This window comes from Mustela nivalis (assembly GCF_964662115.1).
Source record: "Mustela nivalis genome assembly, chromosome: 2".
NCBI lineage: Eukaryota > Metazoa > Chordata > Mammalia > Carnivora > Mustelidae > Mustela > Mustela nivalis.
The window spans coordinates 90631370-90653997 of record NC_139021.1 but is presented as its reverse complement, the minus strand read 5'-3'; the positions used below and the strand labels follow the sequence as shown (position 1 = coordinate 90653997).

Here is a 22628-nt window from a genome sequence, read left to right as displayed (position 1 = left end):
ATCCTGGATTATACATGGGTCCAATATAATCACATGGGCCCTTACCAGTGGAGGAGAGAGTAAGAAAAATGGAAAGAGAACAGGAGAAAAGAGAGATTTCAAGCATAGGAGTTACTAGACTCATAGCTGCTGGCTTTGAAGACCGGGGTCATGACTCAAGAAATGTGGGTGGCTCCTACAGGCAGGGAACATCAGGAAGGAAAAGGGACTTTAGTCCTATAATTTGCAAAGAACAGAATTCTGCCAACCTGAATGAAAAAGGAAATGGATTCTACATGAGATCCTTTAGAAAGTGAAGTGACCTGCCAGAAGCTTTGGTTGTAGTTTGGTGAGACCCCTGTTGGGCTTCTCACTACAGAATTGCAAGATTATTAAATCTATGTTGTTTTAAACTACTACGCTTGTGGTATTTGTTACTGCAGCAATAGAAAACTAATACATTCCTCTATAATCTTCCACCTGAGAAAACATATACTAAACATTCAGAATAAACTTGGAGCTACTTTATAAACGAGTTAACTAAAGGAACAAAAAGGGAATTCTAACTTAGAAACTCTGAGACTAATGGCGCTTCGGTCGCTCACTCAGTTAAGCATGGGACTCAATTTTGTCTGAGGTCATGATTTTATGGTCTGTGAGATGGAACCAGAACTGGGGCTCCAAGCTCAGCAGGGAATCTACTGGAGATATTCTCTTTCTCTGCCCCTCCCCCTCTCTAAAAACAAAACAAAACAACCTTGAGACCAGAAGGCATTTACATGTTAGTTTTTTTTTTTAATTTATTTTCCCATTAGTAATATATCCTTGACAATATATATAGATACTAGACAGCACTAGAAGTTTTCATGCAATGATATATTTTTAAAGTGCTGAAAAGAGGCACTTTTACTACAAAGTAGCGAAAGATTCTCATTCAGGGACTGCTTTAAAAAAGTTAAAAGAACTGCAGGGCTGTAAGTTACATTTCTGCAATGCTTCTCAGAAGTAGGAACAGCAAACCTAAGAGTCGGGAAAAGGTACTGGAGGATTTAGGCGCTTTCTAAAAAGGTGAAAGAAAATACTTTCCTTTTCCCTCTGCCTCCTTTGCATAGCAATGATTGCCAAATTGCCAAATTTTTCGCCAACATTACTTTTAAAGCATCTTTACTCTGCTAAGAAAACATGTAGCATGACAAACCACTTTTTATACACAACCACGGAAATTCCGACAATCCAGAATCAAACGACTGGACTTTTTCAAAACACTGTTAGATAAACCCGCTAGGAGAGAAAACTCTAGGCTCTTAGGCCCCAGCATAACACGGAAACCCCAAACGCGCACGCGCATTGGTACCCTCCTCGGCGCGTCGGGGACAGTACCCACCCAGCACCGCGGGGCCGGAGCTCAGCACGCACTCCTGTCCCAGGCCCCGGATCAGCTGATAACTGGCCGTCGCCGCACTGCAGCGGTCCCCGACAGACAAAGACCCCTGCAGCTGCAGTAGGGAGCCCCGCACGTCTGACGCGGAGTCAGCCATGACGGCCAAACCCAGCACTGCGCGTGAACACACCCCGTCCGGGTCCCGAAATGCCGTGGGGCTCGGAGGCGGGGCTCGCGGGTTGGGGGCGGGGTTCTCAGGGCAGGGGCGGTGCTCGCAGTGGCGGGAAACTTCGGGGAGACCCTGAAAGGAGGGGTCTTCAATGTAGGAAAAGCCCTTTAGTTGTCAGTTAAGATAGTGGCAGGACTATGAGTGTGTTACATACATACAATACACTGGGCATGCATACATGGAAGCTTAGAAACAGGAATCTAGCAGTTTAACCTCCGGAAATAGATGGGGAGGGCGGTTGATGAATTAGAGTTGACTAAATACCGGAGACAGAAAACAAAAAAGACAATCTAGAGGCTTGCGTCAAAATCTACATAGTTGTTCCTTAATAAAGAGTGAGAAGTGCATGTGTAATGTCTTTAGCAATGAAGATGCTTAAGGGATAAAGAATTTTCTCCTTAGCCAACAACACTGCGTAGTCACCCTGTCTGAACTTAATCCGACCGTCCTCCCCAGGTTTCCCGCGAAAACGAGGTCTAGCGGGGGGCCAGACCACCTAAACGGAGGGGGGCACCGAGCAAGGCTAGAGTCTGCTTTCCGTGGGGCGCTGGAGGAGGCCTTTCAGTACCCCCTGTTGGCTCGCAGTGGCGCCTCCCGGAGGCGGAGCCATGCCAGAGCGCTGCTGTGATTGGTGGGGCACCGCTGAGGGCGTTGACGACGGGCAGCTGGCGCGAAACCTTGCTCCACTCTTGCTGTGTAGGAGAGCTATCCACCGGGTGCGTCCGGGTTCCTTGCGGGCGTCGGCAGGGAGCGGATTTCCCGGGTAGGAGCGTGCGGGCCGGGGTGGCGGGATGAGGACCCCAGCGAGGGTATCTGTGCAGTGGGATGGGGGAAGCTGGGGGCGGAGGCGGGTGGAACCTGCCCTTTTCTCGCGCAGGTTCCACCAGCACCATGTCGTCCCCGTCGTCTACCCCGAGCCGCCGCGGCAATCGGCGCGGACGGGTCACACCTGCGCAGACGCGTAAGTCCCTTCCCGTGAGTCAAGCCCGCCTCCTTATTCTCCATCCCCTCTTCTGGCTTTTTCCCGCCACCACAGAGCTAGAAACTGGCCGAGCCTGGTTTCTAGCTCTGAGAGCAGTCTTTAAGGCCCAGATGGAATAAGATATGCGGACGGCTTTGCCTATTCTTGTGTGTGTGTGTGAGAAAGAGGGAGAGGCAGTAAGTGCTAGGCCCTCGTTTCCTCCTTTTCCAACATGTTTTCTAATCTTTAAGAGTGTCCGCGCCTATCTGTCTCCGTTTTGTTTGGTTTGTATTTGTTCCCAAGAGACTTGATGGAATTCCCAGAAGACCAAACAGGAGAGTTGATGGCCGTCTTTTCTGTTTTGTATGTCACAAGCTCGAAGTGACGATGCCAGGTCGTCACCGTATCAGAGACGTAGGGGCGAAGATTCTACCTCTACAGGAGAGTTACAGCCCATGCCGACCTCACCTGGAGCTGACCTGCAGAGCCCTGCCGCGCAGGATACGTTATTTTCCAGCCCTGCTCAGATACATTCCTCAGGTATGATTTTGGCAGGATCTAAGTTCTACTGTGGTTGATATAGGGATGCTTTAGCTGCTCATATTTGCTGGTTTGTTAATGGGTAGTTGATGTAACCCTACACGAGCTAGTATGCTCACCACCAATACGGAGATAGATACATGTTAAGACTTAGTGAACAGAGAAGAAAAAATTTGGTGGGTTTTTACTAGAAGCTTTAATAGCCCTCTTAAGTTAATTGCCGCAGGTTAACTTAACTGCCACAGGTTTCAAGGAATATTTGCTCTTGTTCTTAGATGACTTAAGTCCAACATGCTGTAGTTTAGGATTTGATAGGCTATCAGAATTTTATTGTAGATTTTCATATTTTGTTTTTATAGCAATTCCCGTGGACTTTGATGTTAGTTCACCACTGACATATGGCACTCCCAGCTCTCGGGTGGAGGGAACCCCAAGGAGTGGTGCTAGAGGCACACCTGTGAGGCAGAGGCCTGACCTGGGGTCTGCACGGAAGGGCCTGCAGGTGGATTTGCAGTCTGATGTGGTGAGTATACAGTAGGTCTTCTGTTAGCAGCATTTGGGGAACATAAAATGGGTAATTCCCCATTAACTCGTTCTATCATATTTTTCTGTATAGCCAGCAACAGAAGATATAGTGGCAAGTGAGCAGTCTCTGGGACAAAAACTTGTGATTTGGGGAACAGACGTAAATGTGTCAACATGCAAAGAAAATTTTCAGGTAAGCTGTATGTTAATACTTTAGGGTTCTGAAAATGCTGGGAGAAAAGATTTATAAACAGTATCTAAGTAGCTATAGCACTTGGGTAGGTTTTTCGGTGGCTTAGAATTGTTGATTTTTTTAAAAAGAAAAAAATACCATTTATATCTGTCTCCAAATAGGAACATTCTCATGATTTTTTGCATTTGAGTAGTTATTCCTAAATGCATCAGACTTACTCTTTTTCTCTCAACATCAAGAGATTCCTTCAACGTTTTATTGACCCTCTGGCTAAAGAAGAAGAAAATATTGGCATAGATATTACTGAACCTCTGTACATGCAACGACTTGAGGAGGTAATCAAATGGTCTTATAAAATCAAATTAATGCATTTTAAGACAATTAGCAGAACATAACTTGTTTGTTTTCTCTTCTAGATTAATGTCATCGGGGAGCCATTTTTAAATGTAAACTGTGAACACATAAAATCATTTGACAAAAATCTATACAGACAGCTCATCTGCTACCCACAGGTAAGATTTTGATTTTGACCTTACCGAATTATAGTAAACATCCAGAACACCTAGAGGGTTTTTGAATAGCAGAATTTCCTGGGTAGCAGAAAGAAAATGCCTCCAGAGCACAAAAACTTAAGAAAATCATACTCTTCTCCTTTAAGATGAACATTTTCTCACACTTTCATATTTCCAAAATAGTCAGTCACAGGTCATAGTCTAATTGGCAGCTTCTTTCTTAATAGTATTAAAAGTAATGATGAATCTTAAAATTGATAGCTACTTTGGTTGGATGAAGTAAACTATCTTAAGTGAAAAAAAATTTTTTTAAGAGTTATTTATTTTAGAGAAAGTACACATACATAGGAGGTGGCAGGGGGTGGTTAGCAGAGGGAGAGGGATAGATAGTCTTTTTTTTTTTTTTTTATAATTTTTTATTTTTTATAAACATATATTTTTATCCCCAGGGGTACAGGTCTGTGAATCACCAGGTTTACACACTTCACAGCACTCACCAAAGCACATACCCTCCCCAATGTCCATAATCCCACCCCCTTCTCCCAAACCCCCTCCCCCCAGCAACCCTCAGTTTGTTTTGTGAGTCTTAAGCAGACTCCAGGCTCAGTGCAGGGCCCCAGTTGGGGCTGGTTCTCATGATCCGAGATCATGACCTGAGCTGAAATGCAGAGTCAGACACTCAACGGTGCCACTCAGGCATCCCTTAAGCAAAAATATTTTATAAATAAACACATTACACTTTGTGCCATCCATAGCTGATTATGTTAACCTTGTTGTAATCCTTTTCTTTAATTGTTTTTTGTTTGTTTGTTTGTTTTGGGGGGGCTGGGAGGGGTAGAGGAAGAGGGAGAAAGAGAATCTTTAGCAAGCTCCAGACCCAGTGCAGAACCTGACACAGAGCTCGATCTCACAACCCTAAGATTATGCCCTGAGCCAAAATCAAGAGTCAGGGTACTTAACCAACTAAGCCACCCAGGCGCCCTATAACCTTTTTCTTTTAAGCTTTAGGTCAAATTTTATTATTGAAGAATCAGCTATATTTATTCTAGTTGTAGGCTTTGGAGGCAAGCAGACTTGGTTTTGTATCTTGATCTTTAGCTGTATCACCTTGGTCAAGTTCACTAACATAAAAGTATGAGATCAAAAGCTTTTCATTACTAATTAAAAGCCCAAAATATGTCAGTACATTGTGAAGTATTCATATATATGATCACACCTAACCATTATGAAAATATACAGGGGTGAGAGAGCTCAGTCTCAATGTACCTAAAGTCTTTAAACAATATGTTTGTGATTATATACAAGTGATACTTAAGATTTATGCCAGATGTATTTCTTTTTATACTTCACTAATATGAAATCCCTTATTTCTGGTATTTAATTCTAAGGTGGCAATATAAACACAGCTTGGCTTCTTTAAATTCATTTTTATAGGAAGTTATCCCAACCTTTGACATGGCTGTCAATGAAATCTTCTTTGACCGTTACCCTGATTCAATTTTGGAACATCAGATTCAAGTAAGACCATTCAATGCATTAAAGACGAAGAATATGAGAAACCTGAATCCAGAAGGTAATATTTTTTAATAGCAGGAAAATACATAAAAATAAAATCTTATTTCATCAAGGAATTTTAAAAGAATTGTATATGTGATAGTGTTGGTAATAGATTATAAATTGACTAAATATATGGCAGATTGATTTACCCTATATGTCTTTGAACCAACTCTGCCTTCTTTTAACTTAACTGAAATTACATAAAAGATGTTGTAACTCTCAGGGCACCTGGGTGGCTCAGGGGATTAAATCCTCTGCCTTCAGCTTAGGTTGTGATCTCAGGATCCTGGGATGCATCAGGCTCTCTGCTCAGCAGGTAGCCTGCTTCCCTTCCTCTCTCTCTGCCTGCCTCTCAGCCTACTTGTGATCTCCGTCAAATAAATAAATAAAATCTTTTAAAAAATATATATGTTATAACTCTTGACAGTTCTTTATCTTAAGGTGAACTTGCCCAAATGTAATAGTTTTTCAGTTACTAAGTAGGCATATTTTCAAAATCACTGCAGAAAACAAATACAAAATATGATCCCTGCTTTGGAGCTTATAGGAATCTGGTTTGTGGGGTACCTGGATGGCTCCATGGGTTGAGCATCCAACTCTTGATTGTGGCTTAAGTCATGATCTCAAGTCCGCACTCAGCAGGGAGTCTACTTGAGGATTCTCTCCCCTCTTCAAATGATTAAATAAGTCTTGTTAAAAAAAAAAACATAGGCCAATAGAGCAGTTCAAGGGATGTCTTAGCCCAAGGAGTGGGGACGAGTTCATGGTGAAAGAGAAATTTTAGTTACAGTAAGGATTTGGAAAGCAGACATGAGGGAATTCACTCTGGGCTGCACAAAGGTGATGTAGGCAGAAGCAAAGCAGAGCTATATGCAGATAGTAAGTGCTGGCTGAGGCCAGAAGTAAGAGAGGTAGTGTTTGTGTTAGGACTAGAAAGTCTGGGTCCTGAAGAGCTTTGAATTCCAATTTAATACAGATTTTTATTCCAAAGTCAGTAGGGAGCAATTGATACTTTTTCAGAAGAAAGTGAGAAAGATTTTACCACTCTTGAAGATCTCATGGTGAGTCTAGTGTGCCAGGTATAAGGTGTGTTAAAGTTCAGTTCAGAGACTTTTTAATAGTAGCTCTAGTATGGAGCAGCAGGGTCCTAAGCTGGACAGTGGCCATAGGAGTGAAAATATAAGACAAACATGGTATTTGCCATGTATGAAGATTAAGATATAAAAACTGCTGAGAATTTATAAACAGTCCTATAGGTGAATGCACAAAGGACACAAATGTCAGTATAAGAAAATACAACAGCTAACAAAGGAACAAATGTTGGAGTTCACTGTTGATTAAAGGATACATATGTTCTTATGAAATTGGTTCCTTACCCTACTTTGTGATAGGGTATTCAGTGGAGACACTGAAGGATGTAGGAAACTGAGAGTGCTGCAGTTCATTTTTCAGGGGCAGAGCATTGGTACATGAAGGGTAAGACTGGAGATTATCATAATTTCAGATGAAGAGGGATTGCCAAATACCCAACTAATTTCAAAAGTTTTAAACTTTTTTTTTTTTTAAGATTTTATTTATTTATTTGACAGCGATCACAAGTAGGCAGAGAGAGAGGAGGAAGCAGGCTCCCTGTTGAGCAGAGAGCCTGATGCGGGGCTGGATCCCAGGACCCTGGGATCATGACCTGAGCTGAAGGCAGAGGCTTTAACCCACTGAGCCACCCAGGTGCCCCAACAAAAGTTTTTGTATTGATTTCTGTAACTTACTACAGATGTTACTTTTTATTTTTTATTTTTTTAAGATTTTATTTTTTTATTTGACAAAGATCACAAGTAGGCAGACCACGGCAGGCAGAGAGAGAAGGGAGGGAGCAGGCTCCCCACTCTGAGCAGAGAGCTCGCCCCTGGGATCATGACCTGAGCAGAAGGCAGAGGCTTTAACCCTATGAGCCACCCGGGCACCCACAAAGGTTACTTTTTAAAGTAGAATAAGGATTGGTGGGGAGAGAGGGAAGGAAGATTTTTAAGCAAGTAGAAGGGAGGACAAGACCAAGTGGAAAAGAGCTTGTGAGGCAGCAATAAGTACTGAAAGGCTGTGGCAATCTGCAAGGCCAGTTGTGGCTAACTACAGACCATGTTTTGTTGACTATGAATAACAGTGTAACTCGTTTGGAACTAACAGTGGGAATGAATTGGGTAAAAGTTTTCTTGTCAGGGATGGTCCAAACTGTAGAGGAACCAGGTGCAAAAGTGAAAAATATTCTGTACCAAGTCTTTCTTACATAAATAGTAATGATTGTCTAAGTTGTATAGTGCTTATTTCTGCTAGGTACTGTTCTTATAAGGCTTGATGTATGCAGGCTCTTAATCTTTAACAAGTGTAAGGCAGATGCCATTACTGTCATGTGTAGAAGGGCACAGAGAGGCTAAGGTGTCCCCAGGGTCACACAGGTACTCTGTCCAGATCATCTGGCTCTGGAGCCAATGCATTTCACATACACTGAGCATCAGGACTTCAGTATAATACAGTGTGTGAGGAAGAAGGCCATGCGGCAAAGGAGGCAGAAAGTGTAAAGCTTCTAATGCAAACCCAGAAGGTGGAGGGGAACAGGAGGTAGATAAGCAGAAAGATGGTGGATGCCTATTGGACAGTGGGCCTTCGGGCAGAAGGCCAGAGGGCCAGCAGAGTTGAGAAGAAGGAAGACAACACAGGAAGGGCATCCCAGGCCAGACCTGAGGATACCCAATGAAACATTCATTCCCTGACATAGCACCTCCCTGTGACCACAGCCATCCCCAGTAAGATTCTCCTGGGCTCAATGGCACACCTAGACCTGCCCTGGCAGGAATATAGCTCAAGGAAGAGACCACTTCTTTCTGGGCTGCAGGCGGTGGCTGATGGATAAGCTGACCTCTCTCCCCAACTCCTTACAGACATCGACCAGCTCATTGCCATCAGTGGCATGGTAATCAGGACATCCCAGCTGATTCCAGAGATGCAAGAGGCCTTCTTCCAGTGCCAAGTGTGTGCCCACACAGCCCGGGTAGAGATTGACCGTGGCCGCATTGCTGAGCCCTCTGTTTGTGAGCGCTGCCACACCACTCACAGCATGGCACTGATCCACAACCGCTCTGTGTTCTCTGACAAACAGATGGTATGTGCCTTCTTGGGTGCCTTGGGAGGCATCCCCATTGGCATATTGGTGCTTAGGGCTTCAGGTTTGGGATGGGACTTTTCCTTTTTTATTGCCAGTGAGCACCAGGTCATGATTATATACCACGTTCTCATGGCCTAAAATACTTTCTAATAAGAAAAACACATTCTGGGGTGCCTTGGCGGCTCAGTGGGTTAAAGTCTCTGCCTTTGGCTCAGGTCATGATCTCAGGGTCCTGGAATCGAGCCCCATATCAGGTTCTCTGCTCAATAGGGAGCCTGCTTTCCCCCCGTCTCTGCATGTCTCTCTGCCTGTCTCTCTGCTTACTTGTGATCTATGTCTGTCAAATAAATAAATACCTTTTTTTTTTTTTAAGTTTAAATAAGAAAACACATTCTTTTACTATTTTTTCCCTCACTATTCCACTTTTTGACTTAAACTTAATGTGAGGGGTATCTGGGTGGCACAGTTTGTTAAGCATCTGCTTTCAGCAAGGTTGAGGGATCAAGCCCCCCATCCAGCTCTGTGTTCAGTGTGGAGTCTTTAGGCTTTTTTTCTCCCACTACCTCTATCCCTCACTTCCCTCCTGCTTTCCCCCCACCCCAAAATAAATGTTCCCTTTTTTTTTTTTTTAAGGTTTTATTCATTTGAGAGAGAGAGAGTACACATGAGCAGAGGGGAGGGCAGAGGGAGAAAGAGAAAGAGAAGCCTCATGTGATTCCATCCCAGGACCCTGGGCTCATGACCTGAGCCGAAGGCAGATGCTTAAACAACTGAGACACCCAGGTGCCCTAAAATCTTTTTAAAAAATTTAATTTGAGATGTTTCTATAGGAAATACTTAAGCTTATTTTTAAAAATTTAGTATGTCAGATAAAAGTATATGAAACATCTAAGATCAGTAAAAATTGGGGTGCCTGGCTGGCTCAGTTGGTACAGCAGGCGACTCTTGATCTCAGAGTTGTAAGTTTGAACCCCACGTTAGGTGTGGAGAATACTTAAAAATAAAATATTTTGAAAATTATATCGGTAAACATTAGTTAAATTTTGTCATTTTGCAGCTGTTCCCATTGGTACAGAATGAGTTGACAATTTTTCTGAAGTCTTTCTCAAATTTTATTGTAAAGCAAGTTTGGTTTTTGTGTCTTTAATGATTTTTTTTTTTTAAGATTTTATTCGAGAGAGAGAGAGAGTGCCCATAGGATGGAGAACAGGGGGAGGGAGAGGGAAAAAGAATGAAGCAACTCCACACTGAGTGCAGAGCCCCACACAGGGCTCAGTCTTACAACTGTGGGATCATGACAAAAGCCAAAACCAAGAGTCAGATGCTTAACTGACTGAGCCACCCAGTCACCCCTTTAATAATGAAAATATTTAAGATGAAGTTATCAAAACAACATAGGAATAAGTGGGAAAAGTAAAAATTGTTTATTTGCTGTGATTGTAATGGTGTTAAAGTAGGCACAGGGACAAGGACTATTAAGTTTTTTGAATTTTGCTGTAATGTTAAAACAACTTTCTAAAATTTAAATAGAATATGGTCAAAATACTACAAAGCTAATTTCCTTTATGGGGAGTCAATAAGAAAAATACTAGCAAATGTGAAGAAGTGTTGAATGTTTTTACTAACCAAAGAATTGAAAATTAATTATAGATACAAATTTTCATCTAATATTGCTACCAATAATTGGAGCAAATGTACCTCAACTCATGCCAGCATGGTGCTGAGACCTATGATACAAATATGGAAGCGTGCTCCCAGGTCGTTTTTAGTGTAATATTCTTTCTTAGGATGCTTCAGAGACTCCCACACTGACTTGAAATAAAACTATCGTAGAGTAGTTTCCAAACTCCATGACCCGATAACACCACAACACACCTTCATACCCACAGACCTCACTGTCAGTGTCTCAACCATTTCCTTATGAAACAACCAAGCTCCTCAACCAAGCACAGGTTTGCCTCAGGACCATTGACACTTGTTGTTCTTACCCTACAGAACACACGGCTTCCTCCCTAATATACTTAAACCTTTGCCTAGAGGTTGCTTGATCTGAGAAAAGTCTTCCCTAACCTTGCCTTGTGGAAAGCATCTCCTCCACCCCCACTGCCCATGCTCCTTACTCTTTTTTCCTTTTATTACGTGTGTCACTGCCAAATGTTATATGCTCACTTGTATGTTTGTGCATTGTTTGTCCTCACTCCACTCCGAGGGAAGACTTCATTCACTGTGGAGTCCCCAGCACCTAGAACCAGGCCAAGTGCTCAGCCAATACTGCTGTGTGAGTAACCAGGCCAAGTGTTTATGAGATGCACACAGTGAATAGGAGAGATGCACCAAAGTACTTAACCAGGAATCTGAAAAGTGTGTACTTCTCCACCTTGGAAATCTATGAGAAGTAATTGCTAAAAACATAATTAGAAATTTAGACAAACGTGTATGCAAAGAAATGTTCACTACATCCTTGAAATGGTGAAAAACAGTCTCACAAATTACGGCTGTCTCCCAAATAGGGGAATTTGTATGTAAACAATAATCCTTACAAATGTATGTTTATGTCACATTAAAGGTTTAAAAAAAAAATGTTGGCTATCTGGAGATAAAAACAAAGAATGATATTTTTTTACGATTTATTTCAGAGAGAACATGAACACAACTGAGGGGAGACAGAGGGAGAAGCAGGCTCCCCACCGAGCAGGGATCCTGATGCGGGGCTCTTCCCAGGGCCCTGGATCATGACCTGAGCCAAAGGCAGATACTAAAACCAGTTGAACCATCCAGATGCCCCGAGAATGGTGTTTTAAAAATAAATGTGGTAGGGCTCAGTCGCTTGAGTGTGAGACTCTTGATCTTGGCTCAGGGTGTCAGGTGCTCCTATGTGCTCAGCTGGGAGTCTGCTTTCTCTCCCTCTCCTTCAGACCTCCCCCATTTGGATGTACACACATGCACATGTGCGCTCTCTCTAAAATAAGTGAAATCTTTTTATAAAATAGAAATGTGGTAACATTCAAAAATAGTTATCTGTAAGTGGTACAAAGATGGGCAGTTTTGTCTAAATTGTGCTTGTCATTTCCTGAGTTATCTGTTTCCTCTGTTCTTTCAGATCAAACTCCAAGAGTCTCCTGAAGATATGCCTGCAGGGCAGACGCCTCACACTGTCATCCTTTTTGCTCACAATGATCTTGTTGACAAGGTTCAGCCTGGAGACAGAGTGAATGTTACAGGTTAGAATGTAGATTATATTAATGAGATAAGTATGCCTTGGGTTTTTTTTTTATTTGTTTGGGGTTTTTTTATGCTTTTTAGTCAGTCCTTTCTCTTGGTCATGAATTCATTGGCATGAAGCCCGGTCCTGCCTATAATGCTTTATTCACTTTTTACTTAGCAGGGTGGAACCTTTCAATGTGTTGTCTGCTGTTGCTTGCTCTTTACTGTTTCAGTGTTCCAGAGCTATAAGTGTATTTTGACCTGATAGCACTGGTATCTGGAGAAAACAGCTCAGACAAGGCTAGTATTGGTAAGATTGGAGTTCTACCAGCAGCTTCAGGAAGCAGCACTCACCAACCTGGAATTTTAAATAATTTGCCACTTCCCAAATGTACAGCTAAGGATTAACATTTACTTATTATAGAGAGGAAATGGGTCAGAGTACCTTGCAGAGTTACATTGTGGTTTGTGGGTTTTTTTTTTTAAGATTTTATTTATTTGTTTGACAGAGATACAGCCAGAGAGGGAACATAGGCAGAGGGAGTGGGAGAGGGAGAAACAGGCTTCCCACTGAGCAAGGAGCCAGATGTTGAGCTTGATCTCAGGATGCTGGGATCATGACCTGTTCCGAAGGCAGACACTTAACTGACTGAGCCATCCAGGTGCCTCACATTGTGGTATTTTTTTTTTTTAAAGATTTTATTTATTTATTTGGGAGAGAAACAGTGAGAGAGAGCATGAGCTAGGAGAAGGTCAGAGAGCGAAGCAGACTTCCCATGGAGCTGGGAGCCTGATGCGGGACTCGATCCCGGGACTCCAGGATCGTGACCTGAGCCGAAGGCAGTCGTCCAACCAACTGAGCCACCCAGGCGTCCCACATTGTGGTATTTTTATGGGAAGTAGAGATTCAGAGACTTTCAGATCACTGTAGCTGAGGTTATGTGGTAATCTGTGACACAAGGTTTCTCCTTCTCTCCTGGCCAAGAAAGTGCTTATTCTACTCTACCATGTGAATATGCCAGTCTTTCTCTTGATGCTTCAGAGTAGGATAAGCACCTGGTTTCTCAAAGGTGCTGTGAATAGCAGGCAGAGTTCACTGAGGTCAAGGTGGGGACTGAATCCAGGGAGTGGCTGCAGCTCTTAATGTAACCCATTAGTTGTGTTCTGTGAGTTAAGACTTCTCATCCTGTGTCTCCACAGTAGGTGTAGCCCAACGGTTGCCTATAACAACCTTAAGTTATAAAAGCACTTGTAGTTCATTAACAATATGAAAGAATGTGTCATTAGTGAAAGTTGTGCCATCCTTGTTCTGCCACCCTATACTGGTCTGAAACCTTTGATAAAGTATTTAATCTATTTTAATATCCTCAACTGCCGAGTAGAATTAATGTGATTATACAGATGAATGTGTTTGGGGAGGGGGAGCTGTGGAAAGCACCATATAGATGTAAAATAAATATTGAAGTTGTTCTGTGATGAAGAATCATTGCAAGCACCAGTAAAAATAAGTAGACACTTTAAACAGTTATCTGTCCCTAATTCAGCTTACCATAAAGGAGGTTGTGTACTCTCAGAATGCTACATATGAACTGGTTTTTAATGTTTTAAAAAAGAATTACATTGACCTATTAAATAAAAGGATTGGTGATCTATGATGTGTTGCTAAGAAGCCTGTGATAGAGCAGATGGTTGCTCCTCAGAAAGCTGCAAGAAATTGGATTGTCCCAGAGTCCAAGCCTTCTGGATTGAAAGTCAAAAAAAGATAAACATTACAGATGTCAGTTTGGGAAACTTCTTTTTGAAAAACAAATGAGTTGGTATGGTTGAGGGCTGATTATTCATTTATTTCTTCTAATGTTCTTAAATTATATTCTTTAGGAAGTGTGCTAGGGCATGCCCATTCACCTAGAAACACTTCTTGTTATTAATAACATGTAGTAATATTTCTTTTACTGTATCTTTACCTCTGACTCTATAGATAGTCTAGTCTGTGAAATAATTTTTGAGTAATCTTTTTAAAGATTTTATTTACTTATTTGAGTAATTTTTAAAAGAGCTTTTTAGTATTTTCTTTCCAAATTTTTGGTACAGGATTTTAGTACTTTGTTCTAGTCAAATAATTACTAAGCAGATTCTGTACATTCAGCTTAAAAGAAATGAAAAAGCTGTTTCAAAATACTGTTTATTGAACACAGCTGTAAACCAGCATTATGCTGAAAGCAAAGTAATTTCATTTAAATCTCAGAATGATTATATGCAGTATGGTTGTACTCAGGTGCCCAAGATCATAGAGCTAATGGATGGTTATAGATGAACATGTTTTTAGGTCTGCTTTTTTAAAAAACCTGTGTTTTGGGACACCTGGGTGGCTCAGTTGGTTAAACGGCTGCCTTCGGCTCAGGTCATGATCCCAGCGTCCTGGGATCGAGTCCCACATCGGGCTCCTTGCTCGGCGGGGAGCCTGCTTCTCCCTCTGCCTCTGCCTGCCATTCTGTCTGCCTGTGCTCGCTCTCTCTCCCTCTCTCTCTGATAAATAAATTTAAAAAAAAAAAAATCTTTAAAAACAAATAAATAAATAAATAAAAATTAAAAAACCTGTGTTTTTTCCAACCTGCCTTGCCATTTTCACCAGGGAGCTTTCCAGTATAGGCGAGTTTTGACTCTAGGAAGGTCATGAAGGCAGTATGCTCAAAACTCAACTCCACTGCCAGCCCTCAGGTCTCTTAGGTGCTGCCTGCTGTCTGCTAGTTTATGTACCATTTAGGGGAAGGTAAAAGCATATCTCTTGATTGTGCCCTCAGGTATCTATCGAGCTGTTCCTATCCGAGTCAATTCAAGAGTAAGTAATGTGAAGTCTGTCTACAAAACCCACATTGATGTCATTCACTATCGGAAAACTGATGCAAAACGCCTGCATGGCTTTGATGAAGAAGCAGAGCAGAAACTTTTTTCAGAGAAACGGGTGGAATTGCTCAAGGAACTTTCTAGAAAGCCAGACATTTATGAGAGACTTGCTTCAGCCTTGGCTCCAAGTATTTATGAACATGAAGATATAAAGAAGGTAACAGTGGACTTTTAACTTTGATCAGGATTTATAGTTCTTTGAGATCAAAAGGCACGAATATAGTTCTTTGAGATCAAAAGGAAATACTATCACTACCACCCCCACCCCATCCCTAAAGGATAAGAACTGTTGGGTGTTCCACAGAGCAAGGTGCTTACCATCTGACTTGGTTATTGGTTGAAAAGAATTGGTCATTGTCCATTTCCTCATATCTACATTGAAATTAAATGTTTCTAAAGAATAACAAAAGCTAGATGGGATCAGAATAGAGATTTACATAGCCACCATTCTGGCACACTGGTATGTGAGTCTATATAAATTGGTTAGTTCATTTAAAGCACTTTCCTCTTTATACATTGCCTTAATTTAATTACAATTTTTTATTCACAGGATAAGAAAATACCTCTAACATTTAAACTAGATCTCAATTACTCTGTAGTAAGTGAATGTTTAAACATTTTTGTTTAGGGAATCTTGCTTCAGCTCTTTGGTGGAACAAGAAAGGATTTTAGTCACACAGGAAGAGGCAAATTTCGTGCTGAGATCAACATCCTGTTGTGTGGTGATCCTGGGACCAGCAAGTCCCAGCTGCTGCAGTATGTGTACAATCTAGTCCCCAGGGGCCAGTACACATCTGGGAAAGGCTCCAGTGCAGTAGGCCTCACTGCATACGTGATGAAAGACCCTGAGACGAGGCAGCTTGTCTTGCAGACTGGTGCCCTTGTTCTGAGTGACAATGGTATCTGCTGTATTGATGAATTTGACAAGATGAATGAAAGTACAAGATCAGTACTTCATGAAGTCATGGAACAGCAGACTCTTTCAATTGCAAAGGTGAGAGGCCCGTTCTCCATGTGTCAACATGGGTATACTTAGAAATCTAGCACCCATATTCACCTTGGTTCTAACTTTGGGAAACTCATGACTACTTTTCCTATTAGGTTTCAGCTAAATATCTTTGAGTATTTCCTCTTTCATCTTTTTTGCTATAGTAACCCACTAATATGTGGTATTTCTAGAACTTGAGTTTGTCCTAAATGTTATGCAGGGGTTTAGTCTCTGAGAAGAATGTAGTTACAGCATACATTTGTCTAGAATATGATTGTTGGCATGAATCTGAGGATGGCATTGTCCCAGATAAATCTGTTGGTATCATCACACACACAAGGTGATGTGTGTGACTCTTGGTGACGGTGGATATATGGCAAAGTGCACTCCAGGTGAAGATAGCTCACGTGGTTCCGGCCAGCATCAGGGTGAAGTTTCTAACTGCACTGTTTTCTCTGGTAGGCTGGGATTATTTGTCAGCTCAATGCTCGCACCTCTATCCTGGCAGCAGCAAATCCTATTGAGTCTCAATGGAATCCTAAAAAAACGACCATTGAAAATATCCAGCTACCTCACACTTTATTATCAAGGTATGAGAACATAAAGAAGATGCTTACTTTGCTCATTTGTAGAATTTTCAGGGTGAGATAAAGGGAAATAATAAAATTCAACCACTACTAGCATCATAAGCTCTTCACTCTAAAGCAAAATTTTCTAATAGGGGTGGTCGGGTTTTCATGGCAAGGACTGTGTTTCTCTACTCAGCCATCAGGTAGCACCTTAACATTTATTCATTCTTTGAAGCTGTTAGGACATTTCACCTTGACATCCTTTTCAGAAGCCCATCACTTGCTGCTCATCTCTGCCTTAAAGTCGCTAAAGAGTATCATCAAGTACAGAGAAAAGCTTCACATGACAGATAAGGTTCTGAAAAATTAAATTTGTTAAAGTAGAATTATAATCCAGTTTTTCTCAATGCCACTGCTACAAATACTGATTTCATTAATGGGTTGTAATAGTATTTTATAAATAGTATTTTACCTTATTATAGTAGTTATTTATAGTATTTCATAAATGGATTTTAGATTTTATGTATTTTTTTTAAGATTTTATTTATTTATTTAACAGGCAGAGATCATAAGTAGGCAGAGAGGCGGGCAGAGAGAGAGGAAGAGAAGCAGGCTCCCTGCTGAGCAGAGAGCCCAATGCGGGGCTCCATCCCAGGACCCTGGGATCTGACCTGAGCTGAAGGCAGAGGCTTTAACCCACTGAGCCACCCAGGCGCCCCAGATTTTAGATTTTAATTATTCAACTTTGTTCCAGAGTTCTGTTCTGTTTTTTGTTTTTTTTTTTCCCAAAACAGTTGAATGCTTTTTCCTTTAAATCTTACAATCTTCAAAATTATCATTTTTTTTTTTTAAGAGAGACCGCAAGGAGGGAACACAAGCAAGGGGAGCGGGAGAAGGAAAAGCAGGCTTCCCGCAGAACAGGGAGACTGATGGGGGGCTCGATCCCAGGACCCGAGGATCATGACCTAAATCAAAGGCAGATGCCTGATGACTGAGCCAGCCAGGCACCCCTGGAGAGCAGACTCTTAATTCTCCCTTGGCAGCTCTGACTACACATACATTCACTGATCATGCCTAGGTGGCTCAGAAGCAAATTTTTTTTTTAAGATTTATTTATTTTGTGAGAGAGTGTACGGGGGAGGGGGGCAGGGGGGTAGCAGAGAGAGAGAGGGAGAATCTCCAGCTGGCTTCCCACTGAGCACGGACCTGATGCAGTGCTCAATCTCAGGACCCATGAGATCATGACCTGCGCCGAAACCAAGAGTCAGAGGCTTAACCACCTGAGCCACCCAGGAGCCACAGGAGCAATTTTTAAGTTACATATGTGGGTATATTGGTGTCCCAAGCAGGAAAACAATGTTTTTACAATATTTTTTCAGGTTTGATTTGATATTCCTCATGCTGGATCCTCAGGACGAAGCCTATGATAGGCGTCTGGCCCACCACCTTGTCGCTTTATACTACCAGAGTGAGGAGCAAGTGGAAGAGGAGTTCATGGACATGGCAGTGCTAAAGGACTACATTGCTTACGCCCACAGCATGGTCATGCCTCGTCTGAGCCAAGAAGCCAGCCAGGCTCTCATTGAGGTAACACACATCCATGTTTAAATCCTGAGAAATGTTTTTATTGAGCCTGTAGCCAATAACGTTAATGTCACTAGCTGACTATCTCCATTAAAAAGTAGTTTTGTTAATAACGTATTATTTTGTATAACTACTTTTTTCTCCTATGTTGCAAAATTGACTTTTCTAAAGGTAGAAAAGGGAAAAGATTCTTTTATATATGTCGTACAAGCTTTTTATAATTAAATGTTTGTAAACACAATAAGTTTAAGCTCAGAATACATGAGTCGAAGTAGAAGTTATGTTACTTAGTAACTTTGTAACTCTGAAGAAGTCATGTAATTTCTCTGAGCTTCCATTTACTTGTTTCTAAAAAGTAAAAGGAATTTTGAGTACCTGATGTTCACTTTTCTGTAGCCTTTCCCTTGGACAGCAGTGCATAATGACACATTCAGTTATTCAAACACTATATTAAAAAGGTTTCTGGTGCTTAGTGGGCTTTACATCCTAACTAAGCCCCTGAAAATACTCAAAGAAAGTTATAGGTGATGTATAATTTTCCATTTGTATCATATACTTGAGGGTTGCTCAACAAAAAATGATGTTCACAGAGGACATTGGGAGTTGGAGAGGAGAAGTGAGTTGGGGGATGTCAGAGGAGGAGACAAACCATGAGAGACTGTGGACTCTGAGTAACAAACTGAAGGTTTTGGAGGGGTAGTGGGAGGGGGTTGGGTGAGCCTGGTGTGGGTATTAAAGAAGGCATGTATTGCATAGAGCGCATTGGGTGTGGTGCATAAACAATGAATCTTGGAACAAAATAAAACTAAATTAAAAGTGATGTTATATATGTGAGTTTACTACAACTCAGATTTGTAACATTATTTCAGTAATCTTTGCATGCCTCAGTCATTAAATAAACCCTCAGCATAGGTGTAAACCAGAGTTGGTGCCTGAGCACCTTTTTCAGACAGGCACCCAGATTGGTCCTCTGCTGTAATTGTGACCTGCCCTTTACCCCAACACACCATGTCCCCTGAATGCCAGCCTCACACACCTCATAGCCCACCCCGATTCTTCACTCTTCATAGCCACATCAGATACCACCTTCTTGATGAGCTTTAAGGCCCAGGGCTAGATCTGACTTCTGATTCCCCTCAGTACTGCACCTGGCCGCCGTTAGTTTATTTAACAGAATCCTAACTGTTCAAAGTTCAGCCACAAAACTAAAGTATTGTTACAAGGAGTTTTGGTTTTAGTTTTGTTTTTTTTTTTTTCCTGCCTACACTAGGCTTATGTAGACATGAGGAAGATTGGTAGCAGCCGAGGAATGGTTTCTGCGTACCCTCGACAGCTGGAATCATTAATTCGATTAGCAGAAGCCCACGCTAAAGTACGATTCTCAAGTAAAGTTGAAGGAGTTGATGTTGAAGAAGCAAAACGCCTCCATCGGGAAGCTCTAAAGCAGTCTGCCACTGACCCCCGGACTGGCATTGTGGACATATCTATTCTAACTACAGGTCTGTTTGCATTGAACATAAGAGCACATGAAATTTATACACACACACACACACATGCATGCACGCACATATGCACACACACACAACATGTAAGTAATTTGTATTTCATAGTTGAGCTAACAATTAAGTTATTTGAAATGACGGACTTTTTAACCTTTTTCAGATCAGGGCCTCTGAGAATCCTGTTAAAAGCTGAGAAAAATATGCTTAGACACATGCATGCACATACACAGTATTGTATCTAATTTCACAGAGCTTTTCTGCTGTCTAGGTACCTTTGTTAGTCCACTTTAAATAATTCATTTCTTAATGAGCACTGACTGCTTGCTATATAGATTACATGGACTGTGTTTCAGTGGAAACTAGCAGTTACTGGCTTATAGAAAATTGGAAACAGAGAATTCAGAACTCAAATTTTGAATATATTTTAGCATTCAGCCACTGTCCCCTAATCGTTTTCGTGGCAACACTACTAAAGAAATATTAATGGAAATTTGAAATACTTCACTTCCCTGTAGCAGAAATATTTTCATTAATTTCTTTCTTTCTTTTTTTCATTTAAACCAGGAATGAGTGCCACCTCTCGTAAACGGAAAGAAGAATTAGCTGAAGCATTGAAAAAACTTATTTTATCTAAGGGCAAAACACCAGCTCTAAAATATCAGCAACTCTTTGAAGATATCCGGGGACAGTCTGACATAGTAAGTGTTTATAAGAGTTTTTTTGCTTAATAGAGATTTTCTTTTTTACCTTAGTACTTCTATTAAGGTTTTTGTGTTTTTTTTTTTTTAATTTTTTTATAAACATACAATGTATTTTTATCCCCAGGGGAACATGTCTGTGAATCGCCATTTTTAAGGTTTTTTAAAATCTTTTTCTTTCATTTAAGTATTAAATATAGGTCTGGATTAAAAAAAGGTAAAGTCGGGGCGCCTGGGTGGCTCAGTGGGTTAAGCCTCTGCCTTCGGCTCAGGTCATGATCCCAGGGGCCTGGGATCGAGTCCTGCATTGGGCTCTCTGCTCAGCAGGGAGCGTGCTTCTCCTCATCTCTCTCTCTGTCTCTCTGCCTATTTGTGATCTCTGCCTGTCAAATAAATAAAATCTTAAAAAAAAAAAAAAAAGGTAAAGTCCCGCACAAATTCATCATCAAGAAATAACCACAAAATTTTGTTCTATTAATAGTTTTTGTGTGTATGTACACATGTGGTCTTTCTGAAATATGAACATAGTTAGAGTTACACTGTTTTATAACTTGCTTTTTCTTTGTTTTTTAATTTAAAATATGCTGTCAACATCATCTGTGTTGTGAATAGGCTGGATAACATTATTTATAATGATTGGGTAAGATCCCTTTGAGTGCCTATCCCATCATTTACTAAACCGATTGCTGAACATTTAGGATGTTTGCAGTTTTTTCCCATGATAAATAGTGTTAACCCTGCATATTAGCCATGCATCATAAGGTAATGATGAAATGATCAGGTTCCCTTTTGTAAATAAAGTTGGGTTACCCAGTGAAAAGAACTCCAGGGTCCAAGTCAGCCATTTGCCTGCTTTCATTTGCATATTTTCTACAGCTGGATTAGCACTACAGGGGCAGAGTTGAATATTTCTACAGACCATAAGGGTAGATAGCAAGCCTGTCTATTTGTCTTCAGGCCCTCTGCATGAAATGGTTACCCTCCTGGTTAGAACCTAAGGCGTGTATACAGCTACCAAAAAGGAAAGAGACTGGTAGCTCTTTACATTGAAATCAGCGTATCTAACAGGTAAGGGAGTACTTAATGTGTAAAATAATTGTTTTCATCTCTTCCCCAAAGGCTATTACCAAAGATATGTTTGAAGAAGCCCTGCGTGCCTTGGCTGATGATGACTTCTTAACAGTAACTGGCAAAACTGTCCGCTTGCTCTGAAGCTCTAAGGTGTTGTACTTGTGTGCCTATGTGTGCAGCATAGAGGCCAATGAGCTGCCACTGTTGCTGTCCGTGGAAATAGATTCTTAAAGTCATTATTTGGCTCCATAAAAATCTTCTAACCTGGGTTCAGTGAAGTGGGTGTTTTCGCTTATTTAACATCCTTAGTGAAAATACTGTGCCAATTTACAGTTGAGGTTATTTTTTTTAAGTGCCATTATTTTAGCACCAGGGTTTTTAATGTGTATTTCCATATATATGTATGTATGTATATGTTAGGATGTCAGTCTTTTTTGGAGATGGCAGTCTGAGTCACGGGTCATGGTTTTGTGCTGAACTTTCTAAAGGCAATCATCCATATGCTTGAAGTTTTTGTAATATGAGATAAAACTTAGCCAGGGCATATCATTCAGTATGAGGTAATGAAGGACCAGAGCTTTCTCCCTCTTAAAACTCTCAAGTGTAATTCCTTCTAGAGGCTTATTCTCATGGCTCCCATAAGATTAAAAAAATGGGTGGTTGTAAATGATTAAGGTTTAGGTTAACTTCTACTTTATCCTAATATGTAAACTTTTTCCTAAATAAATGATTGATTAAGTAATACTTGGTTATCTGGTTTTATTTTTCATTAAGAAAAATAATTTTAATAAATGTTATACTCCTAGAAATTCATGGGTAATAAGTACTTTAGAATGCACAAAAGAAATTCACTATAATATAGGTTCCAATTTACTTTTATCCTAGCAGGCATTATCCTTTTTTGTTCTGTTTTGTTCTGTTTAAGATGTTATTTATTTATCAGAGAAAGTAAAGCAGGGGGAGTGGCAGGCAGAGGGAGAAGTAAGCTTCCTGCTGAGCAAGGAGCCCAGTGCAGGACTGATCCAGTCCCAGGACCATGTGATTATGACCTGAACCAAAGGTGGACATTTAACC

General features: G+C 41.1%; 2 protein-coding genes across 5 annotated transcripts in view; one reads left to right on the top strand and one right to left on the bottom strand.

The window, feature by feature from the left end:
* PRKDC (protein kinase, DNA-activated, catalytic subunit) overlaps positions 1 to 1562 on the bottom strand; it is a 252204-nt gene extending 250642 nt beyond the window's left edge. For both annotated transcript variants that reach the window (XR_014307720.1, XM_082718849.1), the window contains exon 1: positions 1364 to 1562. Coding sequence is in view for 1 of the 2 variants with exons in the window: in XM_082718849.1 (XP_082574975.1) it covers positions 1364 to 1517 (154 nt within the window). In the remaining variant the exon portion in view is untranslated. The remainder of the gene's footprint in view (positions 1 to 1363) is intronic.
* On the top strand, positions 1322 to 22296 carry MCM4 (minichromosome maintenance complex component 4). Of its 3 annotated transcripts, none has more exons than XR_014307745.1 (18): positions 1322 to 1540; positions 2046 to 2352; positions 2467 to 2550; positions 2926 to 3090; positions 3450 to 3613; positions 3707 to 3808; positions 4048 to 4143; positions 4225 to 4320; positions 5755 to 5893; positions 8811 to 9031; positions 12135 to 12255; positions 15040 to 15299; positions 15771 to 16136; positions 16593 to 16720; positions 18079 to 18286; positions 19554 to 19782; positions 20350 to 20700; positions 20905 to 22296. XR_014307745.1 is itself a non-coding variant. In XM_082718862.1 (18 exons), exons 3-18 carry the CDS (start codon positions 2481 to 2483, stop codon positions 21693 to 21695), a joined length of 2592 nt encoding a protein of 863 aa, XP_082574988.1. In that variant the 5' UTR covers positions 1322 to 1540; positions 2046 to 2352; positions 2467 to 2480; the 3' UTR covers positions 21696 to 22296. The 3 variants fall into 3 exon arrangements, 2 of the variants coding, with proteins under 2 accessions (XP_082574988.1, XP_082574989.1); XM_082718862.1 differs by having other exon boundaries at positions 20350 to 20483; positions 21603 to 22296; XM_082718863.1 differs by having other exon boundaries at positions 1366 to 1540; positions 2175 to 2352; positions 20350 to 20483; positions 21603 to 22296.
* Positions 22297 to 22628: the final 332 nt, after the last annotated feature.

Coding starts and splice junctions, on each gene's coding strand:
- MCM4 (XM_082718862.1), top strand. CDS start 2,481: ATGTCGTCCCCGTCGTCTACCCCGAGCCGCCGCGGCAATCGGCGCGGA. Junction 3,614..3,706: donor TGGATTTGCAGTCTGATGTG/GTGAGTATACAG, acceptor TTTTCTGTATAG/CCAGCAACAGAAGATATAGT. Junction 4,144..4,224: donor ACATGCAACGACTTGAGGAG/GTAATCAAATGG, acceptor TTTCTCTTCTAG/ATTAATGTCATCGGGGAGCC.